Consider the following 16,850-nt stretch of genomic DNA (forward strand, 5'->3'; position numbering starts at 1 on the left):
AGGGATAAAATAGTTGGTGATAATGATCTGTGTCTTCTTTACCCAATAAGTATTGTCGGGATGATGAAATCAGAACAAACATTTTGAAAGGATCAGTGAAACACACATTACTGCTTGTACTATACGCGCCCATGACAGTTCCTGCCGCTTTGGAGCCTGAAAGCTAGCATAAGATTTACCATACTTTGGAAGTATTCCACTGGAAAACTAGTTGATAGTTAAAAGAGGCACAGAGCATGCCCCATAGATTGAAGACCCCAAACTGCTGATGATCTAGTTTTCACATTCTTCTTGGGAGCTTCTTCTAGGAAGATTCCCAAGACTGTTACCATTTTAAGTGCAATAAAAACAAGTGAAACTTTTTTTTTTTTTCCTTTATCATCAGCAACTAAGTAAAACACTCTTCTCTGGAAAGAAAATCTTCTGTGGTTATGAAATGATACTGTCAGTCTTCAGGCCATCTAATCATAGTGGTACTTAATGGAATATTAATAATGCTAATTATAAATACTTTAATGGGTAAAGTTTTGCTGGTTACCATTCACTGTTATTGTTCTCCAGAAGTGGTCCATATGTACCCATGTATGAGGGCATTAAAGGCTAAACAAATTGTGGTGTAAGTGAGGAAGAAAAAATAGAAAGACAACATAGCAAGTATGATTCTGTAAAAATATACATCACTGTGAAATTTCTTTTTGCATTTACAGGATGATTGTATGATCAATAGAATTGCTTTCTACTGCCCTACATATATCAGCTAAGCCTATACCTGTGTATCTACACACATACACTCACATACATGTAAACACACATATAAAGATATATATATATATATATATATATATGCAAACCATAACACTTTAAAATCAAACTCGACTCAAAAGAGGAATTATTCACAACTTGTGAGTAGGCTTTTGCCACTGATCTAAACATATCTTTAGTTCTAGACATTAAATCACTTTAGTGCCACTTTTGAGAGAGTGTGAGAATAGAATGTTGCTTTCAGGAGCTTCAAACTAAAAGGAAAACATATCAAAACAAAGCCCCTATAGCTCCAGTCCCAAGAACAAAATTTTCAGGTAGCCCATGTGTCTGATCCAGAGGGAGGGAAAAGCAGCTAATCTTTTCCCAAGAGAAAGAAAAGGTCCAGGCCAACAAAGAGAGGGTATAAAGGCACTAAAAGTGAGCATATGAGGGGGAAGAACATGACAACAAAAGATGCTTTTAAAGGAAGACACAAAAGGCAGTATTTTCACATAAATTTAGACCATTATTCTTTACATCTTTGAGCATTTAGTACACATACATACACATGTAAATATATTCAATCTAAATCTTTCTTAGACACACATATACGTACCAACCAAGTGATTTGTGTTTGGTCATTAAGTTATCTAGCAAAGAGTTGAGTAAACATAGCCCTGGGTCATTTTTCATGCCAACTACTCCCTAACTGTGGGTCTGAGGCAAACTCCTACATTCATCACCAAGGTCACCTTGTCTGTCTCCTGGTGCTGAAGCATGTCTCAAAGACAAATAGGAAGTTCCATTATTGGCAAGGCACAGCAAAGGTCATTTACATGATAATAAGGAGTGATAAATATATATACATATTTTTTGAAGATTTTATTTATTTATTTGACAGAGGAGAGAGAAAGAGAGAGAGCACAAATAGAGGGAGCTGTAGGCAGAGGGAGAGGAAGAAGCAGGCTCCCCACTGAGCAGAGAGTCCCATGTGGGGATCAATCCCACCACCTTGGGATCATGACCTGAGCAGAAGGCAGATGCTTAACCCACTGAGTCATCTAGCACCCCGGAGTGATTTGTATTTGAATAGAGTACACGTAGTTTATTTTAACAGACATCTTCCAAAAACTACACATAACAGCTAGGAAGTAGTTGCCTGAGCTTCTTAAAAGTCACAGATCAGTTATTCAGGAGTAATTCACACTTGTTTAAAAATATATGGGTGAAGGGGGTCAAAAGTTCGAAGTTTTCATTTACAAACTAAATAAGTCAAGGGGATGTAATATACAGGATGGTAACGGTAGTTAATATTGTATATTTGAATGTTGCTGAAAAAGTAGATCTTAGTTCCCATCACAAGAAAAAACACTAACTGTGTGATGACCATGTTAACTAGACTTGTTTTGGTGATCATTTCACAATACATACAAACATTGAATCATTATGTTGTACACCTAAAACTAATATAATGCTATATGTCAATTATATCTCAATAAAAAGATAGTTCAGGACCGTCCTATTTATCCTTCACCTAGCTTTCTCCAAAGGTAACATTTTATTTAACTACAGTATGTAGTTACCAAACACATTGGTACAGTTCATAGATCTTATTCAAATTTCATCAATTTTTTAAGATGTTATTTATTGATTTGAGTTAGAGAGAGTGGGAGCCAGAGAGCATGACTGCAGGGAGAGGTAGTACGAGCGGGAGAAGTAGGCTCCCCACTGAGCCTGACTAGGGGCTCCATCCCAGACCCCAGGATCATGACCTGAGCGCAAAGCAAGCACTTAGCTGACTGAGTCACCCAGGTGCCCCCAAATTTCACCAGTTTTACAGACATTTGTATGTGTGTGCTCTGGGCCACATGAAGTTTCTATGCGTTTGATCATCTAGGCAGATTTGTGTAGCCTCCACCACAATCAAGATCCGGGAACTGTATCATTACCACAAAGATTGCTCGTATTACCTCTCTTTAACTACCAACCTCGTCCCCGCCCCACAACTGTTGCTAGTGAGAATGTAGAATAGTATACCACTCTGGAAAGGCTCAAATAATTACACATTTGCAAGTATATGTTTATAAATATATGCAGTATATTGTGATCCCCCCCTCCTTGGCTTTTACATTCCACTTCAGGCAACCTGACCGACTTTGGTATCAAAAGACAGCCCCTGAAATTTGTAAGAGCTGATTTCAAATGGAAAGAGTATGTAATTATACTCTTTCCTCCCGGGTAGGAGTGGGTTGGAGAGAATGGAATCCCCCCATCAAACACACATGCGGGCACCACGCACTCCATCACTCCCATCCCAACCACCAGTTCCCTCCAAGTGTTTCTGTACTTCTGTACAGCAACTGAGAGCCTATGCAGGAAGATTGAGAGGAGACTGGGATCGGGTCCCCAAGTTGCTCAAGAGGAGTCAGGGAAACCCCTCACTACTCCTCAGTCCCCAAGACTGTGGAAAGGGCTGGGGCGGAGCCTGCAATGGGGGCTGTCCAGCGATAAGAGGCGGCAGGCGGACCCCTGTGGGGGGCTGGGAGGCTGCTGTCACTTTATGAGTCCGCGGCGCAGAGTGAGAGTATCCGGCTGCCAGACCACGGGCTGGGTGCAGGGCCCCCGCCTCTCGCTCGCCACGCGGACCCGCGTCTCCACCCGCAGCCTTGGTGGCGGCGGCGGCAGAGCCTCGCCCACTCCGATCCCCACCCTCTCCATCCTTAGCTGTTAAAGAACGGCAGCGCCTGGCACCTTCCGGGAGGACCCCCGGCGCAGAAAAGGAAAGGGAGCAGGCGCAAGGGGACTGGAACGGCAGCATGCGCCAGCCGGGAGCAGCCTCGGCGCCCACGGTCTGAGGCGGCAGCCTCAGTTCGCCATTGTGAGCCGCCTCCGGGGGAGCTCGCACGCGCCGCGGTCCCCCCGGGTCCCCTTCGGCACCGTGATGGGGCACCTGCCCACGAGACCGCGCGGCGGCCGCAGCCTCCTGTCCCTGCTGTGGCTCTTTGTGCTGCTCAAGGTAGGGGAGCATACCCCCGGCCCCCGACTCGTGCCCGGGCGGTCCTGTCCGCGCTCGGACGCCCCGGTTCTGCCGCGCGGGAGCGGCGCGCCCCGGGGTGCGATGATGGCCCGGCCGCGGGCAGCGCAGGCTGTGCAGCCTGGACGCAAGCTTTGTTGTTCTTCCGTGTGCCTGCTCCCGGCGGTTTTGAGGGCTGGGAGCGGGGAAGAACCGGGAAGTTTGCTCTCTCCAGCTTTCACCCTTTGTGCTCTTTTACCACCGCTGGTATCCACATCAAACGTGGGCTTGTTAATTAGTGTTTCGCCAGGCAAAATGAGGTCACTTTTCCTTCTGGTCACTACCGCACCCCGATGCTGTTTAACCTTACCGCTGTCTCCCCAGTGGTATGTGCGGTGCTTTGTCTTAATTTACTTTCTCCTGGAATTATACACCTGGGGCTGAGCTGACTGTCCTCAAAAAGACTGCCGGGGTGGGTCGTGAGCATGGTTTTCTTTGAATAAGGAGTGTCAGTTTGAGCCTGGAGAAGACTCTTCTCCCCCGAGTCTTCATCTTCAACCTGATAATTCCCTTTACAAAATCTTTACACTTCCCCCCTCCCCACCTTATTTACAAAAGCTGGCACCTCTCAATTTAAAAGACAGAAAAATCTGTAAAATTCACTTTTTTGAATTTTCTTTGGATTGTGCTGTTTTAGGCTGTTATTTTGAGAAAAGTGAAAGGGGGGGCTGCTTTTTATTTTTTTTTTTTTGTCCTAGTTTGACAGCTATACTGCGCATAAAATCTTTAAAACAAATTTCAGCTAGATGTTTGCTTGGAAAGTAGTGTGAAGTTGTGAGGTAATTGTCTACAACTTGTGTCCTCAATGTGTCTACTTTAGTTTTGTCACGGTCCTTCCTTTCCTTTCCTGGCAAAGTAGTGTGTCCACAGGTGACCCGGAGCTGTCCTTTCAGCACCACCGTGATCCTTACCTTAGAGATGGGCAGAAACACTAATGGATGCAAATGTTTCCTTACCAAAGAGTCACTTTTTGCTTACATGCACCATTAATTATGAATGCTTGACAAGGAAATAGTGGAACAGGACCAGTGGATTGAAAACAGCCATCAATCTGAAATATTCTATGTTTTTATTTATCTTAATGAAAAACAGGAAAAATAGTTTCAAGGAGAATGAGCACCAGAGTGAATAAATAAAATTGTCAATTATATTTAATATGTTTTTACATTTTTCTTAAGTTGGTAATAATAATTTTATTTAAAATCTGGTAAACAACAAGCCTGGTCATGTGTTTTCACTATAGGAGGTTGTTCTTTTAGCACATACCTCTAATTATATTAGACTTACTTAAGTTTCCTGTTAATTTTTCTATTTGCTAAATTCTGTCATCATGATTACATCTATGCAACACTTGTGATGAATCCAAAGTGGGAAATTGGATCATCACACATTTTTCTAAGTAACAACTAAGACTTACAGGTATGACATCCGATCCAAACCTAACCTTTGACACAACTGCAGGATTTTATTTGAATTCTTCATAAGGAGGGAGAATTTCAGAAATGCTCAAATAATGGATTTGAGAGTGGGGGCAGAGTGCTGCAATTAAAGTGTAAAAACTGTGGCAAAACTTCTAATGAAAACTTGATATAGATGTGAGAAAATGCAGTCAATGTTGATATAATGGTATTCTCAGTGACTGTAAGAGAGTTTCACCATGTGCCTCACAACAGGTGTATTTTTGTATGTTTGCAGATTGGTGTCAATTATGGTTAAACTGCATCACAGAATAAATGCATTGACAAGGCTTGACATTTAAATAAACATTGTAATGGGACAACTAATTTTGTAGAACAAGTCATTACCCTTCATTTTATGTAAGTGCAGTGTTTGTGTGACCAGGATATAAAATGTATCAGATGAAAAAAATATATATGTATATACACTGAATATCTACCATGTGATAGTCTGTCTTCCAGATATTTCCCATATGCTATTTCATTAATCTTATTTTGTTACAGTTGACATATAATATCCAAAGTATTAAACTGGGCACAAAGGATAATGCATTTACATTTGGGAATAGTATATTACATGATAAATTTGGTACATCATATAATCTCTTCATAATTTGGAAATATATTTGCATGTACATTTGCATTTCCTGAATAAGTGTCGGTAAAGTAGACCTGAAAACGATTCCATCATTAAATAGCACATTGTTGATTGAATCTCAGTGATAAGATCTATGTGCTGAGTCAGAAACAACCCATTTATCCAACCTCCCGAAAAGCTCTGTGGCTCTCATTATGTCAACAAATCTTTCACTACTCCATATGAAATACCTTCTATATAAGAATGAAAATTCCTGAGAGAAATAACGTTAGAGAAACCAAAATGGGAGGCTTGATTTATAGTTTTATCTCTTCCAGTAATCAGGAGTTAGCAGCTAGGTATAAGTGATGGGAAAGTCTGAAAATTTGAATCTGTGTGATTCGTTATAAGCAGTTTCATTAAGATAGCCTAAATGTGCCTGGCCATGGAAGTCTTTGTGCATTATGCCTTATCCATTACTAAGTGACAGAAACATTTAATCAAGCATCTCAGATTGTCTAAATCATCCACTGTATGTTATGAGGCTAATATCTGCATATGCACAATGTTCACTATGAAATTTTAAAATTTCATATCAACATTGATGGTACATATAAAAATAGAAAATAAAAGTGGAACTCTATTATTAGGTATACTGGGAGCCTACCAATCTGAAAATCTTCTACCCACATATGAATGTAAATGGAGTATTTATCTGATGAGTCTCCCTCTTGTGCATCTTCCCAGCATTCCCAGTGAAAACAATATAATTTCTTTCACCTATCCTATCTTTACTGAACCTCTTTACTAAACCTCTTCCTGAAAATTGCTTCCTGTACCAGTTCACTCGGTATCAGTATTTTGTCAACTAAGAAGCAAATTGTAGAATATGACATCATAGGAATTTTAATTCTTCCTTCCCTGAAATGGTGCTCATTAGTAGTCAAGTGGAATGTTTCCCTAAACTCATAGTCTTGGCATGAATCCTTCTTTCTTTCCATCACCTCCTCTCTATATTTTCTTCTCAGTCTGCTCTTACCTGATATGTAATCAAAGAACATTAAATTTGAAAGATGCCCTAATTATATTGTCTGAAGAGGTTTAGGTTTAATTTTATAAAGCATGAGTGTTATTATGTAGGCCATGGTACTTCTATTCAAGAGAAATATCCATTCACCAAGGTCTGTCTGCCTTTCTCCACTTCACTATCTCTCCCTCTCTCCTCTCCCACCCCTCTTTCACATGTGTGCACGCGCGCGCGCACACACACACACACACACACACACTGAAGTTTCACTTCCACCTGGGAGTGTCGTTCACATTCTGTATTCTACAATGTTGGCCAATGAACCATAATCTTTTCATCTTTTTGGAGCAGCCTAACCCACCCTCCTCACAATGAAGTTTGCATTATTAACTCCTCTGTCAACTGACTCCTTTGATAAATGTTGTTTCCAACCTTTTATTTTTATCATATCTTATTTTTTTGTTGTTGTTGTTGCTAACCTTTTAGAGAAACCATTCCACATAGGATATCCCAAGTAAGCTGGAGTGTTCACTGGGCTGGGCTTCTACTGGGGATTGAGAAATAATCCTCCATTACTGCGTATTTACCCTTGTTCTTTGTTGTGTGAAAGATTATTGTTATAGTAAGAAATAAAAAATTCACACCTTACCTCTGCCACATTTTGGTCCATAAGAAAACACACATCTATATGGATAAATAATTAAAAATGACATAAGAGTTGTACTTTGTTTTTAAATGTAGCACTATTTCTAACATCTGAATAACTAGCTTAAAGGTATTTAAACTTATAAGCACATTGACTCCTGAACTTTATCAATATAATTCCACCTGGAGTCTTGTTTGTTTGCAAAGTCCATTTGAGGTTAGATACAGTTGGTGCGCTCACTTAGACCATTGTGATAGGTAGCAGTGTGGCACACTAAAGGGCTAAGAGGAATGACTACAGATATTTATTTCTCATTTTCTTCCTAATTTAATACTTTCAGGTGCACAGTTCCAGTGCTGTTACATTTCCACTAGTATAGCCCCCCTGCAATGATGAGCTTTACTAGAAAGCACCTATACGCTCATTTTATTACTCCAAATACATTTATTTCTGAAATAAAGGAAAGTATATTGTAATTTTTTGGTCTTCCATTGTGCTTAGGATCTGGAATTAGGCAAAGAATAGAAGCTTCATAAACAGAATTAAAATTTGCAACATTATACAGTTTCTGCCTCAGAAGTGTTAAATACCATAATACTGACTTGTGAACACACCTTAAAGGAAAACATGAGAAAATTATCATTATGTGAATTAAATTATTATAATTTCAATGCAATCATTACACTAAAAAATAATAAAATGTTACCAGTTCTCTATATTAAGAACTTATTAAAAATTATAAATCAAAATACCAATGTGTTATTTTTTCCATAAATATAGCACTCTTGGTTGCTCATTTATGCACCAGTGTTATCTCAGCTGCTATGTGCTATCATCAGTGAAAAAACAGAGTTGAAATAATAGGGGAAATACCTTTCATTACCATCTATATGTGACCTGTAGCTTCAGCCAACGCTCAGCAATGTAGGTCATGTTCTTGCTTCCTCTTCCATATCATCATTGTTCTGTGACCACTATCAACTACAACTGACAAAGATTTCTGCATGCTTCCAACAGAAATCTCTCTAATTTTTGCCATAACTTTGCCCTTGAGAGATGAAGCCTTTTCTACACCCTAGTCTTGGTTCTGTCTATGGTAGTGTTTAATCCAGGAGTGCAACTCAAAGCCTTAAAGAACTCTTCTATGATGGCCTCAAAGGCCCATTGGTATCAGCTCTTTCTGCTTAAATAAATATGTGAGAGACTGCTTTGTGCACTTTGCCCTTAATCTTGAGGAGCCAAAACAAAGTTAATATGGCACAGGTAGAATGAGCAAGAGGGTGAATGGTGGGGGATGAAGCGAAAGGCAGAATACATAGCCTCTCATCCTCTTTTCTCCTGGTGTTATTGGCTCCAACAGGTTCCATATTGTTTCTACCAGTTATTCAGAACAATATGTAAATAACCTTATTAAGCACCTCTCATGTAATCTACAATCACTAATTACTCCTAATTAGTAAGATTTTCCTTTCACAAGCTTGTCCTGGATCTCCAGAGTACTGATCCTTAGTTGTTGGCTTTTTTTTTTTTCATCTCCACATGGCACTTTCAATTTATTTCTGTAAGTATGACCATATCTTAATCCTGTGTCAGAAAATCATTCTCAACTCTTTCATTTAGAATCTCATTCTCCAGTAAAAGATGTCTGCTTTCCTAGACATTCCAGTTACCTAAAAGGCCAACTCCATTTATTTCTGAAAATATTAAAACCACCAAACAAACAGAATGTTTGAAGCAAGGTTGTAGTGGTTTCTTGATAAGAAAGGTTTGTCCTTTTCTTTTTGCTAGGAAATTGAGATGAAAGAAGGGAAAACGATAAAAGCTTAGGAAAATGCTTCAGAAACCAGAATTAGAACTAGGACTCTGGTTTGAGAATTGAATTACAAATTATAAATATGCATAATAATTCTGTAAGAAAATGAATATAGTGAAAACTGCAGTCCAATTCCATTCAGTTAATCAAACATTGATTGGATATTTATTATGTGCCAGGAATTGTACCAGATGTTGTAGGTACAGGAATGGATAACCTTCAGTTGAATCCTCACAAATGACATAGTGGAAATAGACATAGAAAAGGTCATTAAAATGTAGTATGAAGTGACGTTTTGTGTTTGTTTAATAGAGGAAACCATGGTAAAATGCTAGAGGAAACTATATCTCATGGGTTAGGAGATGATTTCTTAAAAGATAACTGAGCTTGGCCTGAGTTAGGTTAAGAAATATGGACACAAAGAGAAAACTGCATGAACAAAGGCCCAATGTTGTAAAAAGCAGGGCCGTGTTTAGGAAAATACAAGTGTGTACAAAAGGAAAGGGAATGGTACATGCCAGATCAGGGAGACTCCTATATGTTGTACCAAAAAGTAGGGTCTTTATTTTCTAGGTGAAGAGGATCATTGAAGGGTTAGCCAAGGCTTAGCAGGGTAAGATTTGCATTTCAAAGAGAGCTTTTGGCTGTAAGTAAAATGTTATCCAGGAGGTGGAGCAGACCTGGAGGCAGGTCAACTGCTAAGACGATATCATAGATATCATAATGGTCCAATTAAGAGACAGCAAATGTTGACCCTAGGGTGTTGGGAAAAGACACTAAAAGAAGATAGACAATGTTAAAAATAGCAAAACTGACAAGATTGGTTTGGGACTGGGGAGAAGGTAATATTCATGCTAATTTCTAGGTAACTGACACCTTTGCCTGAAATGTTGCAGTTTTTTTTTTTTCAGTGTTCCAAGATTCATTGTTTATGCACCACACTCAGTGCTCCATGCAATACATGCCCTCCTTAATACCCACCACCAGGCTCATCCATGCCCCCACCTGAAATGTTGCAATTTTAATGATGTGCCTTGGACAGTGTCCATTTTCCTCCAGCTCAGCTACCCCCTTTGCCCTCATGCTTGGTACTATTATTCCTGCTCTACACTTTATTAACAACCCCTTGATTAAACTATCTAGGATTTCCCCTGAGTATCCTACTGGGACCTTGACTGATAAAGGACATGATGAATTTAGCAGAAAACATCTTGAGTTTGAAACCCCAAAAGCCACACAAGTACTTTTTCAATATAAGTCTGACGTCCAGGGGTGGTGGTAGACCAGGAGATGTGAATGGGGATGTCCCATCAGAGAGCAAGGTGGAGAAGGGCAGTGGGCCACAATGGGCCTTGAGGAGCACTAACATTTAATAAGGAACGGGGGGCACCTGGGTGGCTCAGTGGGTTAAAGCCTCTGCCTTCAGCTCAGGTCATGATCTCAGGGTCCTGGGATCGAGCCCCACATCAGGCTCTCTACTCAGTGGGGAGCCTGCTTCCTCCTCTCTTTCTGTCTACTTGTGATCTCTGTCAAATAAATAAATAAAAATCTTTTAAAAAAAATAATAATAAGGAACCGGGACAAGAGGAAAGCAGAATCAAGGAAATCCCAGTTCTAGGAAATTCCAAGTTGGAAGGATCGGCCAACAGCGTCAAATGCAAGAGGAAGATCCTATAAGCTTGTAAGGGCCTATTTAGCCAGAGGGGCCCCACCTCGGTTGAACAGCCATTTTGTTGTTTATGCAAGTAAAACTTAAATTGACCCTACCCCACCCAGGGGAACTTACTTAAAAGCAAGTCTGGGAAACCAGTCCCAGGTAATAAAGCCCAAATACAAGGGTGGGTCAGGTCAGGTGGAAATAACAGCCAGAATGCAGGGCTGAGTTGGGTCAGTGGAGACATCCAATCAGTAGAGCATGCATACTGTCTCCCTAGCTACCAAGGAATGTGGGCCCCGCCTTTTGGGCGCCAATTCTGACCAAGGTGATAGGCTAGTTCCAATGTCTACTATAGGGTAAATTGTAATTCAGTTGGCCACCCGTGTGTGACCTAGCATGACTGTGCAGCTTTCTCTGTGTGTTACAATCTCATTCACCACCTGTGTGTGTGGCCAGGCCCAACCACATGGCCTTTGCTCTATAAAAGTTAGTCTGTGAGGCAGGGAGGGGTCGCCCTCTCTGTAAGGGGCGGCCCCGATCGGTCTGTTTGACGGTAGGTTTGATTCTTGATGCTTGGAGTGAAATAAAGCTTTGCTTGACCTTTGCTTTGTATCAATCTCACTCCTTTGACCATGGACCCATTATTGGGGGACCCAACATTGGGGACCCAACAAGCTAATATCTGGAAAACATCTTTGGATGGGAAAATCAGAAGGCTGTTGGTCTCTGTGGAGCTTGGGAGATGCTGAGGAGTAGAGGACCCGCCACTGATTTGTCAAGCGCATAGTTGTCAGATCAGAGAGACCAGATTTCAGTCTTACCAACAAGTAGGATGTGGAGAAAGTTGTTTCACTTGTGTGGGGGCCCCTTCTGCAATCTGTTGTATTTACCTCAGAGGATAATTGAAAGGACTCTAAACAGTGCCTAGAATACAGTAAACACTCAGTAACTGTTATGTAGGAAAAAAAAAAGAAAGAAAGCAAGAAATAGGATGGTGAAAATAACTAAAGCAAAGGCAGAGAGGTAGAACAATAAAAATGTGTCTAGAGCAGCATCTTCCAAAATGTGTTCCATGGGACATGAGAGACTCTCAGTGTCAACAGATGTGATTTTGTGATAGCATGAATTTGGGAAATAATCTAACTTTATTTAAAGTACTCTTAATTCATTGATTATTAATTTTTTTTTGTATCAGAACTTCTCAGAACCCCTATTATGTTAATATGCTTCGTGTTTTCCAGAAGGGAGAGCTAGCATGTAGCATTTCCCAAGTTTGACTGTAGAAATAATTTTCTAATGAGTTTCCTTCATGCAGAAGAATTTGCATGAAGGAAAGCAACGATTCCCAACTTTTTTATCAGGGCTGATATTTAGGAAACTGTTAGAAGAAAAAAAAATGTACATATTCTTCTTATTTTATGGATTATGCTAACTCTAGTTTTGGTAACTTTATGTACAAAAAGATTCTTTGGCTTTTGGCTATTAAAAATGGAAAATTCATTTTAACCTTATTCTTCAGTGTAATTATCTTAAATTACAACTTGAGAGAACAATATGTTTCGTTCAGTATTATTTGTCTTTAGTATTACTGCCAGTTGGGTATAATGGTGAAATCACTATCAGCTGAGAGGCGGCTGTTCCACTTTTAGACATCCGTTTCGTCGTTTGGTTGGTTTGGCTTTGAGCTGAACTATTTCTGGTTGTAGCTTTCACACATTACTACTATCTCTGTTTCACGTTAGTAGAGCACTATGTTGTGACTGCTCCTGCTTTCTTGCTTGTTCTGAATAACTACTTGCCGACAGACCTGACAGGTGATAAAGATAAAATGTGAGAAGCTTGTCATCTCTCTGTCCTGTCCTCAGCTGTCCATCATACCACGTTAAGCGGTTTATAGCAGTCCACATTTTCTGCCTGTTACACTGTCTTCTTTTTCGTGGCTTCAACAGCCATTTGGGTGGAAGGCAACTCTCATTCTTCCCAGTAAGATCTCATGAAGAACCATGATAAGGGTTTGAGAGTGCTCATGTAAGAAAAATGCATGGTCCATAATAAGCATTTTATAAATGCAGATTTTTATTTTATTCCAATTTCCATTCAAAAGAAATTTCCTCAACATGGCTTTCATGAACGACCAATCCAGGACCTCCCCATCGGGGGTCCCTGGGTGGCTCAGTTGGTTAAGCGTCAGACTCTTGATCTCAGCTCAGATCTTGATCTCAGGGTCATAAGTTCAAGCCCTGTGTTGGGCTCCATGCTTGATATGGAGCCTACTTAAAAAAAAAAAAAAAAAGTCTCCTGAAAATTTTACCACTTTTACCCAAGTTTATTTTCTTCAGAGAATGTATCCCTCACTACGTGATGTCGTACTAGATCTTTATTATGACTTACTCCTCCATTGGAAGGCTTGTAGCTTTCATAACGTAGCAAGGACTTGATCCACTGTGTTCATGCCATACCCCCAGCTGCTAGAAGAGATCCTGGACCACAGTAGATGTGCAATAAATACTTGTTGAATAAATGAATGAATGTCAAATGAGTAAAGGGGTGAGGAAGGTCAAGAGGAAGTTATGGGACAGACTCAAGAGGAAGAGCAGTGTGCAAGCTTGCCAGGGCAGAAGGCAGCTGTTGGACCGCAAGATGAAGTCAGAAGGAGGGTCTGTCAGGCGGTAGTGCTGAGTGGGCTTTGGGAGGGAGGGGAATCAGAATGAAAAATGGTCTGGAAATGTTGCTTTGTTTATCTTGTGGAGGAAGCAAAGGCTTTGTAGTAAGTGAAAATGAACTCCTTTAGACACCCAAATAAGGTTCCTCGGGTATTTTTTTTCTGGGATTTTATTAGGTCAGAAGAAACCACCAAGGACAAAGGATGTGTATGGCTAAGCAACAGACGGGTTCCCAATTTTTTTGACCACTTATTTCTATCTTATTCAGTATGTGTATAATTTACTTTAACTTCTAAAACAAAGTAGCTTCTGAGTTCTTAAAATATGAAAGTATGTTCTCTTTTGGCTTTACAAATGGAAAACATCAAACTGAAAAGAATTTTATAAACAATGTTTTTCCTCATTTTCCTCTCACCATGCATGAATAAATATTTCATTATCTGGGGGACCTAGGTGGCTCAGTTGGTTAAGCATCTGACTTAGGCTGAGATCATGATCTCAGTATGCTGAGGTTGAGCCTGCTGCCCTGGCTTCACACTCATTTGGGAGTCTGCTTCTCCCTCTCCTTCTGCCCCTACCCCCACTCATGCTCCCACTCTCTCTCTCCCTCAAATAAATAATAAATAAGTAAATAAAATCTTTAATAAAAATAAATAAATATTTCATTATCCAAATATGGACAGTTAAATGGGTTGATTAAATTAGTGTTGCATTCATTAAAATATATATATATATATATACCAAAGCCTGAACTGTCATGTTTTCAAATGACAAAAATACAAAAGTATGATTAAAACAAATGCTCTTAGTTATGTAAATCAGTATTTCACTAGAGAACTAAAAGCTATTACACCAGTTTGTTATATACCAATCTATATCTGTAGTCTATTACTGTGCTGGTAAAGTGTGGAAGTTTGGGTTAGTTGTAATTTTTTTCTATTAATTCAATTTTGGTTTTGTTTGTCAATTAATTAATATTCTTTATAACTGAAAATAGGAGAAAATTGTGATCACACATTGATATACTCTCATACATGGCTATTAATTACAATTCTATGATTAATAAATTATTTTCCTTAAATGTAATACTCTGCTTTTTTTGAAATATCAAACCAAGGTTTCTGGAAATCTTCAAGAACACATTTATAGGAGTTTCCTTCTGTCTCTGAGTGGCTGCATCAGAATTAGACTAATTAGACTACATCATCCTCTCCCTCAGATAAACCAGAAATTTCTTATTTAAGTCAAGTTGGTGGCCGGTAAAATAGACATCCTAGGGATACTGCGGTGGCATTTCTATTTACTTTAACATTGTGCTGAAAACTAAAGTGTAGCCATAAAAGGGGAGTGTTCTTGCCAAATACCGCAAAGTAAAAGCATCATATTTACAATAAGTGCCAATGCCATTACCATAAGAAATGCTTTATTACTTGGATGTACTTAAAATTCCTAGATTTTATCTAGGAAGAGAAATTGGCTTCTTAAGTTTCTGAATAAGTTGATTAATAAGGTGAATAATAAAAAGCCAAGGGAATTGCATATTGTCTAGAATGTATTATTAAACAGTGAGTCATGTGATCCTCCCTTAAAGGATTATAGAAAAATCCTTTATATACATATGAAATGTATCAGTACAATAGGGTTATTTACATATAGATACAGTGATGGGATGTGGCCAGGTTCATTTTTTTCATCATCACTGAGAAATTCCTCTACAGTTTTCCCTAGCTAATTCATACTTTTTAATTAGTCTCTCGGAAATGACTAAAGGCCTCACTCAAAGTGGTTAGATACTTGGGATTTGTAATATGGAAATTCTGGTGTTGTCAAAACTGTGTTAAAATGATTGCAAGGGCTTAGAATGAAGTATTATGGACTTAATCCTAAAAACAGCTTATCAGTTGCTTCTTTTTAATTAGCTGAAACTGTTAAATCTGCTAAAAATCAGCCGTTCTTCAGAGGTGCTCCACATTGCTTCCTTGAATTCATTTTTTGCATTTTTGCAACTAACAAAAGACAGCTGTATCTTCGAGTCCTTTTTCATCTGAGTCCTTTTTCACCATCTTCTTATTTATTTATTTTTTTGAAGGCTAATTGGGAACCTAATGAGACTCCTTCTATTGAAATTCTTGTTTCTGTGCCGAGGCCTTCAATTAGCCTTTTACTCCATCCCTTCTGGAGGCTCTAAAGAAGGGAGTTCTTAATTTGGAATCTCTAAGTCAGTATGAATCAGGTGTGCATCACCATACTACAAGAATTTTATAATAATGGATTAAGAATTCGAAAACGAATACGTGTTCACTGAGGAAACTATGTCAAATACAGCATGCAGAAAAAGAGGAAAGCAGTCATTCCTACACACTCTATTCCAAAATAACCACCATCTGGGGCTATAGCATTCCAAATTTTTTCTAATGTCTGTGTATCTGAGTTTGTAAAAAGTATCAAACTATCCTACTATTTTTAACATACTCTTTTTACTTAAATGTACTATGATAATTTTTTTTTCAAGCATTTTCAGTCCTCTGCAATTTAGGACCTTGGGCTGTAGGCCTTTGGGTCAATTGTACTCAACTCCCAATTGTATTTGCAACAGTTAAGGATGTGGATGATTATACATATCGATTATGACCATGAAATGTTGAGGATCATCCCTTATATGTATGTTTCTCGATAGTGTGACTACTTCAGAATTAATCACATAGAGGGGTGCCTGGGTGGTGCAGTCCATTAAGGGCTTTGACTCTCGGTTTCAGCTCAGGTCATGATCTCGGGGTCTTGAGATCAGTCCTGCCATGGGGCTCCATGCTCAGCGCAGAGTCAGCTTGAGAGTCTCTCTTGCCCTATTCTCTGCCTCTCCCCACCACTCTCTCTCTCTCTCTCAAATAAATAAATAAATCTTATAAAGAATTAATCACGTAGAAAAATGTCAGATGCTGTATTTGTTACCCATTTCTCCATAGCTAAATACTATGTATAAAAAATTTAAGAATACAGACTTTCTAGTTAAAAAGATGTAGAATTTCTGATCTTTTCGCAGAAGACACACATTACAGTGGTTGTCCGGATCACCATTCCTTCCGTGGCCACGTCTGCCATCTTCCCCACCACCTGCCCTCCTCAAAGGAAACCTTGTTCTGATTCGAGTGTTCTGAAAGGTGATACCATCATCCTACTTGGCCCCTGGACAGAG

The 16,850-nt window shown here is 39.4% G+C and overlaps 1 protein-coding gene across 1 annotated transcript in view; it reads left to right on the forward strand.

The window, feature by feature from the left end:
* Window positions 1-3,481: 3,481 nt before the first annotated feature.
* PTPRO (protein tyrosine phosphatase receptor type O) overlaps window positions 3,482-16,850 on the forward strand; it is a 233,810-nt gene continuing 220,441 nt past the window's right edge. The window contains exon 1 of the mRNA XM_032855072.1: window positions 3,482-3,760. Within this exon, the coding sequence (XP_032710963.1) occupies window positions 3,686-3,760 (75 nt within the window). The 5' untranslated portion in view covers window positions 3,482-3,685. The remainder of the gene's footprint in view (window positions 3,761-16,850) is intronic.

Source organism: Lontra canadensis, unplaced genomic scaffold (assembly GCF_010015895.1).
Source record: "Lontra canadensis isolate GAN:19392208 unplaced genomic scaffold, GSC_riverotter_1.0 scaffold9, whole genome shotgun sequence".
Lineage (NCBI taxonomy): Eukaryota > Metazoa > Chordata > Mammalia > Carnivora > Mustelidae > Lontra > Lontra canadensis.